The sequence below is a fragment of the Mauremys mutica genome, chromosome 4 (assembly GCF_020497125.1).
Source record: "Mauremys mutica isolate MM-2020 ecotype Southern chromosome 4, ASM2049712v1, whole genome shotgun sequence".
Taxonomy (NCBI): domain Eukaryota; kingdom Metazoa; phylum Chordata; order Testudines; family Geoemydidae; genus Mauremys; species Mauremys mutica.
The window spans coordinates 129,396,529-129,414,446 of record NC_059075.1 but is presented as its reverse complement, the minus strand read 5'-3'; the positions used below and the strand labels follow the sequence as shown (position 1 = coordinate 129,414,446).

Here is a 17,918-nt window from a genome sequence, read left to right as displayed (position 1 = left end):
TGAAGCCAAAGCACCCCGTGGGCGCCTGACAAAGGGGGTGAACAGACACCTGGGTTCGGAGGCTGCTCTCAGGTCAATTCTGTGTAAATGCACTGACCCTGCAGAGCAGACTTTGGTGCTAGGGGAACAGCGGGGAGAGTCCTTGGAGACAGAATGATGAGGTTCGACCCAAAGCCCACTGGAATCAGAGGACAGACCCATCGACATCAGTGCTCATTAGATTGAACTCCTACTGAGGATCTTGCTGAGTCACTATTCTAGGCCTGCGTTTTCCCTGCCAGGGAGCGCTGCACCGCGAGGCTGCTCAGTGCAGTTAGGAGGTGGCCAGGGTCACAGGCTGCTCACCTGGAATTTGTATGGAGACCCCATGAATTCCATCAGCCAGGTGATCCTTCCCACTGCTCTCAGCCGCCCATGCACCTCCTTGGATGTGGTCCAGGGGAGCAGGACCTGAGAGAAACAAATTGGGACAAATTACTAAGGAGAAGTACCAAAAAATAGCCAAAGCACATAGGGAGAAAATGAGCAAGGCTAAGGCAAAAATGAGTTCTAACTGGCAAGGGACATAAGACAATCATAAGCCACTCTATAAATGCATTAGGAGCAAGAGAAAGACAAAGGAAAGTGTGGGGCCACAACTCAGCAGGGAAGGAGAGCAAATAATGGATGACACAGACAAAGCCAAGATGTTTAATGCCTTTTTTGCTTCAGTTTTCACTAAAAAGGTTATTGGCGACTAGATGCTTAACACAATATTAACAACAAGGGGGAAGGAATACAGGCCAGACTAGGGAGAGAACACGTAAGAGACATTTTAGGTCAGTTAGATGTATTCAAGTTGGCAGAGCCTCATAATATTCACCCTAGATGGAGCTAGGCAAGCAATCTCTGAACCTTTAGGAGGGCTGAGGTCCCAAAGGAATGGAGAAGGGCAGATACAGAACCTATCTTCAGAAAGGGGAACAAGGAGGTCCCAAGGAATTATAGACCTGTCAGCCTAACATTGGTACCCAGAGAGATACTGAACAAATTATTAAACAGTTTGTAAGAATCTAGAGGAGATAATAGGGTGATAACGAATAGCACCTTGGATTTGTCCAGAACAAACCATGCCAAACAAATCTAATTTCCTTCTTTGACAGGGTTACTTGCCTAGTGGATGGAGGCAGGCAGTATATGATGATGTATATGAAGTTTAGTAAGGCTTTTGACACAGTTCCACAAAACATTCTCATAAACAAACTAAGCCAGTATGATCCAGATGAGATTACTGTAAAGTGGGCGCCCAACTGACGGAAAGACCATACTCAAAGAGGAGTTATCACTGACTCGCTGGCAAACTGGGAGGGTGTCTCAAGTGGGGTCCCCCAAGGGTGTGCCTGGGGCCAGTACTAGTCATTAAGAACTTGGTTAACGGAGAGGAGAGTATGATTGTAAAGTTTGAGGATGACACCAAGCTGGGAGGGGTTGCAAGCACTTTGGAGGACAGATTAGAATTCAAAATGAGCTTGCTAAATTGGAGAGTTGGTCTGAAGTCAACAAGATGAAATTCAGTCAAAACAAATGTGACGTAACACACTTAGGAAGGAAAAAATCAAATGCATAAAATCAAAGTGGGGGATAACCGGCTAGTTGGCAGTACTGCAGAAAAGGATCTGTGGGTTATCATGGGTCTCACACTGAATATGAATCAGTGTGATGCTGTTGTGAAAAAGGGAAATGTCATTCTGAGGTGTATTAGCTTGGAGCACTGTGTCCAGTTCCGGGCTCCATGCTTTAAGGAAGATGTGAACAAAATGGGGCCAGTCCAGAGGACAGCGACAAAAATGATCAGCGGTTTAGAAAACCTGATCCATGAAGAAAGGTTGAACGAATTGGCCATGTTTCATCTTGAGAAGATGGAGGGGGCACCTGTAACAGTCTTCAAATACGTTAAGGGCTGTTATACAGGGGATGGTGATGAATTGTTCTCCATGTCCCCTGGAGGTAGGACAAGTAGTAATGGGTTTAATCTGCAGCAAGGGAGATTTAGGTTAAATATTAGGAAAAAGTCTAAGGGTGGCTAAGCACTGGAAAAGGTGATGTAGGGAAGTGGTGAACTCCCCATCATGGAGGTTTTAAAAAACAGGGTGGACAAACACTCATCAGGGACGGTCTAGGAATGCTTGGCCCTGCCTCAGTGCAGGGGGTGGAGTAGATGATCTCTTGAGATCCTTTCCAGCCCTGCACTTCTGTGATTCCCTCTTCCCAGGTTCTAGGATCGAGGAGACTGAATCTCTGTCAAGGATATTTCCCTTTTTTGGGAGCACAAACCACCCACAGAATCTACTTCCTGTGGCCCCAGAACTAGAATGTTGGGGGAATTTAGCTCTGACCAGGTTGGTGGGGCCCATGGTCAACACAAATGAATGCCAGGGTCAGATGGAGGCTCAGTGGAGAACACAGCAGATCCCGTGCTCCTCCACCCCCACCCCACGCAGACGTTTTTCAGATATAGCGGGGTCACTTGGCCCTCCAGCCCAAGAACCTTTGTATAGAATGCATTCTGAGGAGCCGAAAGCACGGGGGTGTCCCATACTTGGGATTAAATGGAGCCTTGGTTCCCAAGACCCACCCCAGCTACAGGACTAGTTCCCTTCCTGCCCCCACGCCTCCAGACCTCTAAGATGTTCTGCAGCACCAGAAGGTTGGGCTCCTGATCCTTGCACAAGGTCTTCAGCATCTCATCCATGCTTTTCAGGGTCTGTGTGCAGAGCCCAGCCCACGCTGTCCCACGTTCAGGGAATGGAGGTAAGCTCTTGAAAGCTTTCTGAAGCGCTGGAGAGCAAAGACTTTCCAAATCTACGGAGCCAGGGCTGGTGCAACCATTTAGGCAACCTAGGCAGTCGCCTAGGGCGCTAGGATTTGGGGGGGCGCCATTTTCTTCGGCAGCGACTGCGGCGGCCGGAAGATGGGGATCAATATGAAAATTGAAAGGTGAATAAGGAACTGGTTGAAGGGGAGACTACAACGGGTCGTACTGAAAGGTGAACTGTCAGGCTGGAAGGAGGTTACTAGTGGAATACCTCAGGGATCAGTTTTGAGACCAATCTTATTTAATCTTTTTATTACTGACCTTGGCACAAAAAGTGGGAATGTGCTAATAGCTGGGAGGTATTGCTAACACAGAGAAGGACTGGGATATCATACAGGAAGATCTGGATGACCTTGAAAACTGGAGTAATAGTAATAGGATGAAATTTAATAGTGAAAAGTGCAAGGTCATGCATTTAGGGATTAATAACAAGAATTTTGGTTATAAATTGGGGACACATCAGTTGGAAGTAACAGAGGAGGAGAAGGACCTCGGAGTATTGGTTGATCACAGGATGACTATGAGCCGCCAATGTGATATGGCCATTAAAAAAGCGAATGCGGTTTTAGGATGCATTAGGCGAGGTATTTCCAGCAAAGATAAGAGGTGTTATTACCATTATATAAGGCACTGGTGAGACCTCATCTGGAATATTGTGTTCAATTCTGGTCTCCCATGTTTAAGAAGGATGAATTCAAACTGGAACAGGTACAGAGAAGGACTACTAGGATGATCCGAGGAATGGAAAACCTGTCTTATGAAAGGAGACTCAAAGAGCTTGGCTTGTTTAGCCTAACCAAAAGAAGATTGAGGGGGGATATGATTGCTCTTTATAAATATATCAGAGAGATAAATATTAGGGAGGGAGAGGAATTATTTAAGCTTAGTACCGATGTGGACACAAGAACAAATGGATATAAACTGGACACTAGGAAATTTAGACTTGAACTTAGACAAAGGTTTCTAACCATTAGAGGAGTGAAGTTCTGGAACAGCCTTCCAAGGTGAGTAGTGGGGGCAAAAGACATATCTGGCTTCAAGACTAAGCTTGATAAGTTTACGGAGGGGATGGTATTATGGGATAGCCTAATTTTGGCAATTAATGTGGCAATTGATCTTTGATTATTAGCAGGTAAGTATGCCCAGTGATCTGTGATGGGATGTTAGATGGGGTGGGATCTGAGTTACTACAGAGAATTCTTTCCTGGGTGCTTGCTGGTGAGTCTTCCCAAATGCTCAAGGTTTAACTGATTGCCATATTTGGGGTCGGGAAGGAATTTTCCTCCATGGCAGATTGGCAGAGGCCCTGGAGGTTTTTCACCTTTCTCTGTAGCATGGGGCACGGGTCACTTGCTGGAGGATTCTCTGCAGCTTGAGGTCTTCAAACCACGATTTGACTTCAGTAACTCAGACATAAGTTAAGGGGTTGTTACAGGAGTGGGTGGGTGAGATTCTGTGGCCTGCATTGTGCAGAAGATCAGACTAGATGATCATAATGGTCCCTTCTATGAGTCTATGAGAACAGCTGAGCTCTATCCTCTTTGGAACTCCCCCGCAGGTAGTGAAGGCTGCTATCAAGTCATGTGCCTCAGCCCTCTAATCATTTTCGTTGCCCTCTGCTGGACTCTCTCTGATTTGTCCACATCCTTTCTCTTGTGGGGGACCCAAAACTGGACACAATACTCCAGATGTGACCTCACCAGTGCCGAATAGAGGGGAATAATCACTTTCCTCCATCTGCTGGCAATGTTTCTACTAATACAGCCCAAAATACCTCTCTACATGACACATCCTAAGATGCACTGGGGCTCATCCAAACCTGATCCTAGCTCCTTGTCAGGCATGGTGGGAGCTTCCTCAGAGATTAATGCAATAAAAGGCATCATTACATCTGCGCACCAGCGCCAGCCCCTGCTGAGCACTAGCGAGTGTATCCATGCTGCGCAGTATTGTGCCCCCGTGCACTGCCCGGCTGGCCTCTGCCATGCATGACAGCTTCTGATTGCTGGCTGGGTACTGTGCTGCCCTGGTGCAGTAACCCAGCCCTGTCCCGGCAGAGTGGGGTTTGCCTGCACTCCTGGCCGGGCCAGTCCTGGCTGCTCGGCCACTGACCGGAACCATGCTGGGCAGCAAAAGGGGTTTCACTGGCAGGTTTGTTTCAGATGTTTGGAAAGTACTTCAAGCCGTCGGAGTGCATGGACTTTCTCCTCACTGCTATCAACGGCATGAGAGACACCAGCGTCCATGACTCAGTGGCGGCCAGGCACATGGTGCATGTGATCCTGGAGGTCCCCGGCCCAGGCTTGGTGAGGGTAAGAGCTGCAGTGAGAACACCCTGCTGGGGGAGCGCATCCGGGGGAGACTCTGTCTCTGGGTGCTAGGCATTACTGGGGGGTAGGTCTCTGGCCTGTGAAATGCAGGGGGTCAGTCTAGGTCAGGGGTCAGCAACCTTTCAGAAGTGGTGTGCCGAGTCTTCATTTATTCACTCTAATTTAAGGTTTCGCGTGCCAGTAATACATTTTTATGTTTTTAGAAAATCTCTTTCTATAAGTCTATAATATATAACTAAACTATTGTTGTATGTAAAATAAATAAGGTTTTTAAAATGTTTAAGAAGCTTCATTTAAATTGAAATTAAAATGCAGATCTCCCCGGACCGGTGGCCAGGCCCCGGGCAGTGTGAGTGCCATTGAAAATCAGCTCGCTTGCTGCCTTCGGCACACGTGCCATCGGTTGCATCCGAAGAAGTGAGCTTTAGCTCACGAAAGCTCATGCTAAAATAAATTTGTTAGTCTTTAAGGTGCCACAAGTACTCCTGTGTTTTTTTAACTGCATGTGAGGTAGCTTTACAGCTTTCAAAAGAAGCAGAAACCTCAACTTTTGAAGTTGAAGTGGTTAACATGACAAAATCAGAACTTGACACAACTGTGCAGGTAAAGCAAATGGCATATTACATTTAACTGAATTCCAGATACTACATGGTGTAGATATTGGTATCAGTCTTTGTTCACAATTCAGTGCTACAGACATGCTAGACCCTATCTTGTCTGCAATGCACTGAAAGCATTGCAAATGAGGAATGTGCGCTCAGATGCCAGAGAGTGACGGAAAGATAGCCATGTCTGTTGATGAATCAACTACTCTGAGCAATGAATCAACAGTTAGAATCTATTTAAAATGTGACACTTTGAAGGATGATGATCCTCACTTCATGTTTCTTGATCTGATTGCATTTCCACATCAGACGGCTTCAGGCACTGTAGATTATGAGCTGAAATGCCTCAATAAATTAAATTCTGATTACAATTACTCTTGTAGCATTTGCGAGTGATGGTGCTAGTGTTATGCTTGGCAAGAACTCTGGCATAGCGAGCTGTATTGTGAAGAAGTACCCAATTGTTCTAGCGAGGTAGTGTGTGAATCACAGGTTGGATTTGGCAGCTGCTGAAACATTGAGTGAAGTAAGAGCTGTAAATCACTTGGAAATTGTTGACAAACTCTATACGTTTTACAGCCGGTTACCTGAAACCAAGAAAGAACAATGTGGATGAGCAGCTGAGAAAGATTGGGGGTGTCAAGTTCCTATTGCACTGTATTTGCTGCCTGGCATGGGCTCGCTCAGTAACAAGAGACTCGCTCTGCACACAGGTGCGCGGTGAAGGCCATGAAATCCTTGCTTCAATGCGCTGGCTACGGGGACCAGGTCATCTTCGTCCAGAAGCTGCACGACTGGGACATGCTCATGAGTTCCGATACGCACCACAAAGGCCTATGCCTGCTTGCCCGGTGAGTGTCTTGTCCCTTGGGCTGCTGCCCAGAACTGACCACAGCAGCAGCTCCCCTCCCTGGTCCTAGGATACGGACACATTGCCTTCCCTGCTGGGTGAGACGCGGCTCCCAATCGCCTGCGTGGAATAGGCCGCAGCCTCTGTGCTGTTAACCGAGGGGTCAGTCGACTACTTCTCCACCCTGCGCTGCCTGGCAGTAAACCGCTTCCTGCGTGGCTCTGGCAGGCGTGGCTGGGCAAAGACGGCCTCCGCCATGTCTTTCCGCAGCGTTGGTGTAGCCCTGTCAGGCCCTGGACATGAGAGAGACAAGGTGGGGGAGGGAATGTCTTTGGTTGGCCCAGTGTCTGTGAGTGAGAGAGAGAGAAGCTAACACAGAAAACTCCAATGCTTGTCTTGGGTCAACCTAAGATATTCCCTCACCCACCTTCTGTCTCTCATCACCCAATATCTGGGCACATGAGGAAGGCCACCGACCCCACCCTTCTTTGTCTGCAGTTCTCTTGCAGCCCCAGCGCTGCGTGCTCAGAGCTGGCCTCGTGGAACGGCTCCCTGTAGAGTGATTAAGGGTTTGGATCTGTAGCACGTAGGCCACACAAATCCAAAGAGTCTGAGGGTGAGCGTTCGCTTGCTCCCCCCTGCATCCTCAAGCATTCAGCCATCAGGGGCGGCTCCAGACCCTAGCACGCCAAGTGCGTGCTTGGGGCAGCATGCCGCTGGGGACGCTCTGCCGGTCGCTGGGAGGGCAGCAGGCGGCTCCGGTGGACCTCCCGCAGGCATGCCTGCAGAGGGTTCGCTGGTCCCGCGGCTTCGGTGGAGCATCCGCAGGCGTCCCTGTGGCACTAGTCTAGTTAGATTTGTAAATGGAGGATCAGTCCTTGCCCACCTCGATGATGTGGTGTTTGTGTTTCCTATGCCAGGGCCATGGTTTTGATCCGTTTCCAGGAGCGTAACTGGATTTTCAATGAGCTCATGGCCATCCTCAACTGCAGGGACGATAGGCGTTCTTCATTCAGGTGAGCCTCACCGGTGGGTGAGGGTCGTGAGAACAGCCCCAGCCCAGTGGTGACTAGGGCATGGGGCTGACCTATGGCCAGGGGCGGCAGGTTTGTAGAAATTTTGGTGGTGCTCAGCAGAGCCTGCCCCTCCAAACTCTGCCCCCCCATAGTCCGCCCCCCACCTGCCTAAGGCTGTGGGAGGGAGTTTGGGAGGGGAGGGGGCCTGGGGTGCAGGCTCTGGGAGGGAGTTTGGAGGCCGGAGTGGGGTGTGGGAAAGGGGTGGAGGGGAGGAAGTACTTGACCCGTCCGAGTGCAGGGACTTCCTCCTCATTGCTATCAACGGCATGAGAGACTCCAGCGTCCATGACTCAGTGACGGCCAGGAACATGCTGCATATGATCCTGGAGGGATCGCAAAGTCAGTTCGTCCAGCCCCCTGCAACAATGCAGGACTTCTTGTTTCTAACCCACCCTGGACAGATGGCTCCAGCCTCCTTCTGAAAACCTCCAGCGAAGGAGTTTCCACAAGCTCCCTAGGCATCTGTCCCATTGTCCTGCTGTTCTTACAGTTAGGAAGTTTTTCCTGAGGCTTAATCTACATCTGCTGTGCTGTAGTTTGACCCCATCACCTCTTGTCCTGCCCTCTGTGGCAAGAGAGAATTTTTCTCTATCTTTTTTTATGGCAGTCTTCCAAATATCTGAAGACCATTATCTAGTCCCCCCTTAATCTCCTCTTTTCCAAACAAAACATAGCCAGTCCCTTCAGCCTTTTTTTCTTATGGCTTGTGTTCCATCCCTCTAATCACCTTTGTGACTCGCCTCTGGATCCTTTCCAGTTTCTCCACATCCTTTCTAGACATTGGTGACCAAAACTGGACACCGTACTCCAGCTGAGGCCTAACTAGCACTGAGTAGAGTGGTACTATCGCCTCCCATGACTTGCATGCTATACCTCTGTTAATGCAACCTAAAATTGCATTTGGTTTTTTTGCAATAGCATCGCATTGCTGACTCGTGCTGAGGTTGTGATCCACCACAGCTCCCAGATCCTTCTCAGCTGGTTATCCCCCATTCTGTATCTGTGAATTTACTTTTTCTTCTCTAAATGTAGCACCTCACATTTGTCTTTGGTGAATTTCATTTTGTTATCTATAGCCCTGTGACGCAGTAGGGAGAGGGGTGGATTGACCTGGAAATGGTGTTTAGTTTTACTGGGACGTCTGCATGGCGGATGGGAGAGCAGGGGATGACTTTAGGTGAGGGTCAGTACCTAAGCCTGTAACCTGAGCCAGAAAGGGGGGTGGGGTGAGTCGACACTGCGTACTAAGGTTATTCCCTGTTTACAGTGGTGCCCCAGTGCAGCAGCAGCAGCACAATCCTCTTTATTCCTCTCGGGGAGGTGGAGTACAAGCAGCGCTGCAGCCAAGGAGATACAGCGCTATATGTGCCTTGCAAGTGTGGACGGGGAGTGAGTTACAGCGCAGTTGGTGGCTTTATTGCGATATAACTCTTAAGTGTAGCCAAGGCCTAAATCCACACTCACACTCAGCCATGCTGCATGAAATCACACACGTGGAGCTGAGCAGAGGTTTCAGCTCAGCTGGCACTTCTGACCAGTATAGTCGAGAAAGTTATGCTAGGCATTGATAATTCCTGTCAGTGATAGACCAGATTGGTTACACAGCTGCCCTACCTCCTTTTCACTTTATCTAAGGCCTTGGCTACACTTGAGAATTACAGCACAATGGTCTTGACCATAATTCTTGTATCCTTCTAGGTTTCCGATCAAACTGGAGTGCAGCGCCAACTCAAGCGCCTTACAGAAGTCTACGTACATTATGTCAATACCATTTCCTTTATCTACCAAACTTGTAATCTCATCGAAAAATTGATCACAATTATCTTGGCAGGAAATATTTTCCATACACCCATGCTGATTTGTATTAAATAAATTATCCTCTTTAATTTTTTATTAATTGAATCTTATACCAGCTGCTCCATTATCTTGCCTGGGATCGATGTCAGGCTGACAGGCCTGAAATTACCCAGGCCATCCCTTTCACCCGCTTTAACAATTGGCCCAACTGACTCTCCCTCTGGAGCGTATACAGAGCCTGGGCACTTAACCCAGGGCTGTGAGTCCACTAGGCAGCAGGGCACATGAAGCTGGGCATGGGCCAAAGTCCCTTCTGTGGTTCTAGCCAAGGTCACACAGGCTAGGAATTGAACCCTGCATCCCAGGCCTTAGCCCCCAGCCCACCCCACCCCTCTAGGTGCCCTGCGGGAGCGTGGGAAGGACGAAATCCCTGCAGCGATGTCTGTCTCCTGTTCTTAGCTGCAGGCCACAAGAGCCCTGTATGAGATCTTCCAGGAGCAGGCCTGCAGGCAGGAGGTGAAAGAGCTCTTCCCTCAACTTTACATCTCTCTGCTCTTCCACATCACCTACACAGTGCAGTACACTGCTTCGCACGAGAAGGAGCATAACCAGGAGGACACGCCCACACCCCTCAGCCCCATCAGGTACCGCCAGCCCGACACCCAGCCTGGGTTCTGCACCGTCGCCCGCAGGCATGCGGCAAGGCCTGGCCTGGGCTCAGTAACAAGAGGCTCGCTCTGCACACAGGTTCGCGGTGAAGGCCATGAAAGCTTTGCTTCGATGTGCTGGCTACAAGGACCAGGTCACCTTCATCCTGAAGCAGGGCGGCTGGGACCTGCTCATGAGGTCCGACACACACCACAAAGGCGTCTGCCTGCTTGCCCGGTGAGTGCTGCCCAGAACTGATCACAGCAGCAGCTCCCCTCCCTGGCCCAGGACACGGCCACATTGCCTTCCCTGCTGGGTGAGACGCGGCTCCCAATCGCCTGCATGGAACAGGCCGCAGCCTCTGTGCTGTTGGCCAAGGGGTCAGTCGGCTACTTCTCCACCCTGCGCTGCCTGGCGTAAACCGCTTCCTGCGTGGCTCTGGCAGGCGTGGCTGGGCAAAGACAGCCTCCGCCATGTCTTTCCGCAGCATTGGTGTAGCCCTGTCAGGCCCAGCACATGAGAGAGACAAGGTGGGGGAGGGAATGTCTTTGGTTGGCCCAGTGACTGTGGGTGAGAGAGAAGCTAACACAGAAAGCTCCAGCGCTTGTCTTGGGTGAATCTAAGATATTCTCTCACCCATCCTTCTGTCTCTCATCACCCAATCTCTGGGCACATGAGGAAGGCCACCGACCCCACCGACACCCTTCTTTGTCTGCAGTTCTCTTGCAGCCCCAGCACTACGTGCTCAGAGCTGGCCTCATGGAAGGGCTCCCTGTCGAGTGATTAAGGGTTTGGGTCTCTAGCTGTAAATAATAAAAAAAAAAATCTATTGAAAAGGGCTTTGTGACTATCTGTGTTTCTGTTAGAATGTCTTAGTGGCCCTTAAGTGAACTAAAAGTTGTAAAGGACCATCTTGGTTTGTTTTCAAGGAGCTGTCTGTCTTTTAAATTAAAAAAAATATAGTTTTGAGAGCCTAGCTCTAGCTCAAAAAGCTGAAATGTATGTTGTAGAATGATGGGGGGGGACCCTAAAAATCTGTTTATAATTTAAAAAAACAGGGATAGTTTAGACGTGTTTGACTACAATAGAGCTGACCCACCCTGTTGAACTGGGTGAGGATGGTGAGCTTTGATTAATATGAAATGAAATAAAACCTCTGAAGCTCACAGATGCTATTGGACAGTTTAAGTTGGTTGTACTCTAGTAGACAGTTTAACTATAACCCCAGGAGTTGGTAGAATTCTATTGGACAGTTTAACCTCCAGGAGTTAGTTAAACACTATTGGACAGTTTAAATCAGGGGTTCTCAAACTGGGGATCGGGATCTTTCAGGGGTCGTGAGCTGCCAGCCTCCATCCCAAACCCTGCTTCGCCTCCAGCATTTATAATAGTGTTAAATATATAAAAAAGTGTTTTTAATTTATAAGGGGGGGTCACACTCAGAGGCTTGCTATGTGAAAAGGGGTCACCAGTACAAAAGTTTGAGAACCACTGGTTTAAATATAACCCATGAGTTGGTTGAACGCTATGGGTCTCTCTTTCTAGCAACTCAGTCATTTAAAATAATATATTTACAAAATAAACAAGGGTCTAATCAAAAACTGAAATGTTTCAAGGGTTCACAAACCTCCACAATACTTTAGAACAAGCGTTTGCGCTAAAGAAATCAAACATGTAAAAGCTCTGGGTATTTGTAGGGTGCTTACTATGGTTGTGATACACCCAACAACCCCCAAATTTTAAGCATGAAAGAAAGATGCTTAAAAAACAAACAAGCCCCAGACATTCATTGATATCTGCAAGGGGCCCCACACTTGGGAATGGGTACAGTAATGTTAAGGATTGTTGTGTATGGTGATTTAATGTTTAATACTGTAAGAAGGCCCCAAAGAAAAATGTATTTTAACTACAAGAAAAAAAATTAGCCAAAAGCAGCCCAGTTGTGCAGACAACTTAATTCCCCCTGCCCAGATCACAAAAGGGAATGTTAGGGGAGGAGGGCCTAAAGTCCTTAAGTATCTATTAATTCAGAGTTGTGATGATCGAATCTACCTGCTAACTACAGACTTTTGAAATCTGTTTGAAACAAAGAGTTAGGCTGGTGTAAAAATCTCAGTTTTTTTGGAGACAGTTTCTGTTGAAAGAGGACAATCTTGAACTGAATTTCTGCTGGACTGCAAGAGGAGGTGTGCTCCCTGTTTTTAACTTTGAAAATATATAATACATAATGTCACTCTTTGGCCATTCTGTCCTTACTAAATAATGGCACCAATCTTATTACAGTGTGATCTGTTGTCTTTGTGTAAAATATACCCATTTAGAAAAAAAAGCTGAAATATATGTTGTAGAATCGTGAGAGGGGAACCTCCCTAAAAATCTGTTTACTATTTTAAAAAAACAGGGCTGGTTCAGATATGTTTGAGTACAATAGAGCTGACCCACTCTGTTGAACTGAATGGTTTTAACCACAACCCCAGGTCATAGCCAAAGTGACTGAGATAAACCACCCTTGGTGCCATCGGGGTTAATGGTATAAGTGATCAGTAATTAAATTTGATGGGTGTACGCCCACAGTAAGAGAGGTGAGTGAGGATGGTGAGCTTTGATTAATATGCAACTGAAATAAAACCTCAGGAGTTAGCAGAAGCTATTAGACAATTTAACTATAACCCAGGAGTTGGTTCAATTCTATTGGATAGTTTAAATATGACCCCAGGAGTTGGTTGAAAGCTGTGGACACTTGTAATATAACCCAGGGGTTGGTTGAATGCTATGGGTCACTCTTTCTAGCAACTCAAAGTCATTAAAATAATAATTTACAAAAATAAACATGGGTCTAACCCAAAACTGAAATGTTTCCAGGGTTCACAGACCTCTACAATACTTTAGAACAAGCGTTTGCGCTAAAGAAAATCAAACATGTAAAAGCTCTGGGTATTTGTAGGGTGCTTACTATGGTTGTGATACACCCATTTTATTTCAAAAACAGCCCCCAAATTTTAAGCATGAAAGAAACATGTTTAAAAAACAAACAAACAATCCCCAAGACATTCGTTGATATCTGCAAGGGGCCCCACACTTGGGAATTGGTAGAGTAACGTTAAGGATTGTTGTGTATGATGATTTAATGTTTAATACTGTAAGGCTCCCAAAGAAAAATGCTTTAATTAAAAGAAAAAAAAATTAGCCAAAAGCAGCCCAGTTACGCAGACAACTTAATTCCTCCTCCCCAGATCACAAAGGTGAATGTTAGGGGAGAGTAGGGTGACCAGATGTCCCAGTTTTATAGGGAGAGTCCTGATTTAGGGGTCTTTTTCATATATAGGCTCCTGTTACCCCCCCCCCTGATTTTTCACGCTTGCTGTCTGGTCACCCTACTCCTCTCCGAAAATGCAGGGGCCAAAATGGTTTTTAAAAGCAGTTTTGTTTTTATTCTGGAAAAAAAATAGTTTTGTTTTTTTAAATGGGGTTATTTGCCTTCTTAAAAGAGTTGGCTTTAATGTTTAAATTGTTAGCGATTCAGGGGCCCAAGCTAGAGAGACTTGTGGGTGTTTAAAAAGGCTTTCGGGGGCCCCACACCATAGGTTGTCAACGTGCAGCCCCTCACCTCAGGGGTGACTCCCGCCAACGGATCTTGGCCCGCCCCCGCGCGCTGCAGAGAGTCTGGACACAGGCAGGGCAGCTCCGCACGTTGCCTCCGTCCCCCTCCCACACCAGCCCTGACCCTGCTGCCAGCCCATTGGCCGGGAACAGCAGCCAATGGCAGCTGTGGAGGGCGTTGCCGGAGCTGCCTGGCTACGCCTCCACAGCATGGGGCCGCAGGCCGAAAGCAGGAGGAGCCTGTCACTGTGAGACAGACACAGCCCTGGGGGTGGGGGAGCAGCAATGGGCACTCCGGGGCTGATGTTAAATACAAAGTTCAGAGGGGGTTTCCTTGGGGGGCTATAGCAACCCCACAGAGCAGACCTGGGCTGCAGCTGGTTCTGTCCATCACCCCCCCCACCCCACAGAGACCCACACAACCCTCTGCCCCCCAAAAAGACCCCCCCACTGGCCCCTGTGCCCCCATCACCCCTCACCAGAGAGCCCCCGCTTCTGCCTCCAGTGACACCTCCCCTCCCCCTCTGCTCTCTACAATCTCCCCCTTTGCCTTCCCCCTTCTCCCAAGTCCATTGGCCGGAATGCTCCCAACCACCAGGGCTAATGGGAGCTCCATCTGTAGCAGGGTGCCTGCTTGCAGATGCAGACATGCCTGGCTGTTCCTCAACAGCCCAGGGAGGGGGAGCTACAGGTGAGCAAGCCCCTGTCATCATCATTGCAGGCCCAGCAATTCTCTGGGTATTTAATTTCACTTAGGCAAGTAATTCAGTCTTCTCTTTCTTTCCAGACAGTTTGTGGCTTTTCCTGTAAGAAAACTTACAATTTCTTTGCAAAGAAGTCCATTTATAGTTTTTCACTTGAAACTATAGTTGTTCATAAGCTCATTTATTTTGTTAACTCGGTTTCATAGGCAATTTTAAAAGTCACTTGAATTGTACCTAGTTTTTTCCACTGGTCCAAAACCACATGAAAGATGTGCGGATTTTTATTTCTGTGGGCCAAAGCACCCTAAGTAGAAATATAAATGTTGAAGCTAGAAAAGATGGGTAAGGGTCCCTTCAGGAAACTGTCCTCAAGTCATTCATTCTTCTGGGCATTCCATTTATTGTTCCCTCCTATAGTGATAGAGATCAGTGTTTCCGGAGGAGATGCAGAAAACTGGGGCAACCCTGCAGCAACTCTGTCTCTACCCCTGTTCTCTGCCTGCTCCCTCTACCAGCCCCTTTGGTCTCCCTAGGATTCCCCCTACCATTACTCCTTCTGGGTTTCTTTCCCTGATGCTTCTCATGAAGTACCAAATGTGTTTAAATGATATAAGTGCCTTGTAAAATCCCAAAGTAAGCTCATTTTCATTTTTCATGTAATAATCTCATATACAGTCTACACATATATTTCATTATTAGTTTAATTTATTTTTATTGTTGTTATTAGCTAGATTACTGTGGGGTTTTTTTCAGTGTGAAAAATTGTGTGCTATTTTAGGCGTTGAATGACATGATACAGTGTGGCCAGCGTGTTGGGAAGACAATGGTGTTGGAACAGGAATGTCTCCATGCTGAATCTGTGAGTAAGCAGTCTGTGCTTCAGGGTCTGAGGACAGATTGGGTTACTGGTGTTCCAGAGCAGAACAGTTTTATGGCTGAACTCTTAAAGATGCAGGGGAGAGCAAGCCAGCTCTCAGCCTCAGACCCTTTGAATTTGTGTGGTATCTCTGTAAGACAAAGTCCAGCCTTGGAATCCATAGCAGCTAAGGAGTTAAAAGCTAGTGTTTGTGTTAATGCAAATTACCTGGCTGGCAGGGAGAAGAAAGACTTGCTAATAGCTGTTAGCAAACAGAGCCCACCCCATCAGCCAGTGAATTCTGTTAAGCAAGAGAAATCAGGGTTTAATCCTGCAGGACAAGGAGGAAAGAAAAAACTGAACTTTGCAAAGGGAAGCCACAGGTTAACCCTAAAATGCCCAAACCCCAATAGTATTGAGCCAAAGGTGTGGTGTGACAAACATGATTGTAGATGGACACTTGCAATAAATTTGTTGTTATTGCTAATGATAAGTATACTTTCAGGGATCATTTCTATTGTTTGTTACTAACGTGTTGCTATTACCAAGAAAGGTAAAAATGTGCAATGTGCCTAATCTTGTGGAAAATCCCTTAAACATGTTGAGAGTAATGCATGAAGACATACTTTATGTTAAAAGGCCGTGTTATACTAATGTTTCACTGTTAATGCCTGTAGACAATCTTGGAACTTTTCATAGAAGAAAAGACACTCCAGACCTAACGTGCTGTATAAAAAGGGAAACTAAGGCACACTACCAAATTGATTTTATGGCTAAATGCCAAGATTCCTGTACTATAAAAATTACTATCTATCTTAACTTGATGTTAATTGGGCTCCAAACATTTGCCAAAATTTGTATGGATAAAGTAGCTCTGTTCTTTAGCTCTTGGCAAGATCACATGAAACATACAGGAACCCTGCTGCAAAAGCAGATCCAATCCGCTGTTGTTCAGACCAGGTTTTACCTTAAGTTTGTAAAGAGATTCAATCATGTTATTGAACATGACTTTGATAAACCATTTCTGTTATACGCTGGTACGGCCTCTAGCCCAACACTAGCTGTAGTGAGACAGACCCAAGGAAAGGGGGCCCTTGGGATGCAGTCAGTGATGTTTGTGACATCCCTTCCTGCATCAATTTTGCGATGGGGGTGTGACGTTACTGATATAAATTGGGACCATATAGAACATGGGTTGCAACCAAGGTCCCGTAGTGGCACCAAATCTTAGGTAAAGGGGGTCATATAAGGTGTCTAAGACCAGGTTATGGGTTGCTGATTATGATTATGCTGTCTGTGTGCATGTATCATTTTTAGTTGAAGTTATGTATATTGGCTCTATACTGTCTGTATTTCAAGTTGGTGATGTGCTTCTGGGTGATATCCCAGACAAGTTGGTGTTAGCTCTGCTTAGCCTGCTTGATGGCCCATTAAGGACCATCAGCTACACAACTGACCCATGGAGAGAAGGCAAATGCGCCTTGTGACTCAGCGAAGTATGCAGAGACTGGCCCATGTGACTCCAGACTCCATTTTGCTGTAATTTTCCACAGTAAGGACAAAGAGGTTCTTGCACCTGGAAAAGCCTATATAAGGCTAATGCCTCATCTCCATCTTGTCTTCAATCCTGCTTCTTACCTCTGGAGGGACTTTGCTACAAACTGAAGCTCTGAACAAAGGACTGGATGACCCATCCCAGCGGGGGATGTTCCAGAGACTTGATTTGAACCTGCAGTTTACTCCATCACTGCTGCAAGCCTGAACTAAGAACTTTGCCATTACTGTATGTAATTGATTCCATTTAACCAATTCTACCTCTCATCTCTACCTTTTTCCCTTTGTAAATAAACCTTTAGATTTTAGAATCTAAAGGATTGGCAACAGCGCGATATGTGGGTAAGATCTGATGTGTATATTGACCTGGGTCTGGGGCTTGGTCCTTTGGGATCGAAAGAACCTTTTTCTTTTATTGGGGTGTTGGTTTTCATAACCATTCATCCCCAGGACGAGTGCACTGGTGGTGATACTGGGAGACTGGAGTGTCTAAGGAAATTGCTTGTGTGACTTGTGGTTAGCCAGTGGGGTGAGACCAAAGTCCTCTTTGTCTGGCTGGTTTGGTTTGCCTTAGAGGTGGAAAAACCCCAGCCTAGGGCTGTGACTGCCCTGTTTGAGCAATTGGTCCTGATTTGGCACTCTCAGTTGGGTCCCGCCAGAACCGCACCGTCACAACCTGCCCAAGGCTCGCACGAGAAGGAGCATAACCAGGAGGACACGCCCACACCCCTCAGCCCCGTCAGGTACCGCTAGCCTGACACCCAGCCTGGGTTCTGCACCGTCGCCCGCAGGCACGCGGCAGGGCCTGGCCTGGGCTCACTCAGTAACAAGAGGCTCGCTCTGCACACAGGTTCACGGTGAAGGCCATGAAAGCTTTGCTTCGATGTGCTGGCTACAAGGACCAGGTCACCTTCATCCTGAAGCAGGGCGGCTGGGACCTGCTCATGAGGTCCGACACACACCACAAAGGCGTCTGCCTGCTTGCCCGGTGAGTGCTGCCCAGAACTGATCACAGCAGCAGCTCCCCTCCCTGGCCCAGGACAC

General features: G+C 47.4%; 2 protein-coding genes across 9 annotated transcripts in view; both read left to right on the top strand.

Annotated features, from left to right (window-relative positions):
* LOC123369342 (maestro heat-like repeat-containing protein family member 7) overlaps positions 1–10,051 on the top strand; it is a 1,253,347-nt gene extending 1,243,296 nt beyond the window's left edge. The window contains exons 27-29 of one of the 2 annotated variants that reach the window (XM_045014828.1): positions 7,560–7,655; positions 9,414–9,467; positions 9,972–10,051. The gene's annotated coding sequence lies outside the window, so the exon portion shown is untranslated. Of the gene's footprint in view, positions 1–7,559; positions 7,656–9,413; positions 9,548–9,971 lie in introns of those variants that run through there. The other variant, XM_045014827.1, reaches the window with a different exon arrangement.
* Positions 10,052–10,330: 279 nt separating this feature from the next.
* LOC123369347 (maestro heat-like repeat-containing protein family member 7) overlaps positions 10,331–17,918 on the top strand; it is a 172,383-nt gene continuing 164,795 nt past the window's right edge. For 4 of the 7 annotated variants that reach the window (XM_045014846.1, XM_045014848.1, XM_045014853.1 and 1 more), the window contains exons 1-2: positions 11,610–12,346; positions 15,243–15,323. In XM_045014846.1, the coding sequence (XP_044870781.1) occupies positions 15,313–15,323 (11 nt within the window). In that variant the 5' untranslated portion in view covers positions 11,610–12,346; positions 15,243–15,312. Of the gene's footprint in view, positions 10,398–11,605; positions 12,347–15,242; positions 15,324–17,918 lie in introns of those variants that run through there. The other 3 variants (XM_045014847.1, XM_045014854.1, XM_045014849.1) reach the window with 3 other exon arrangements.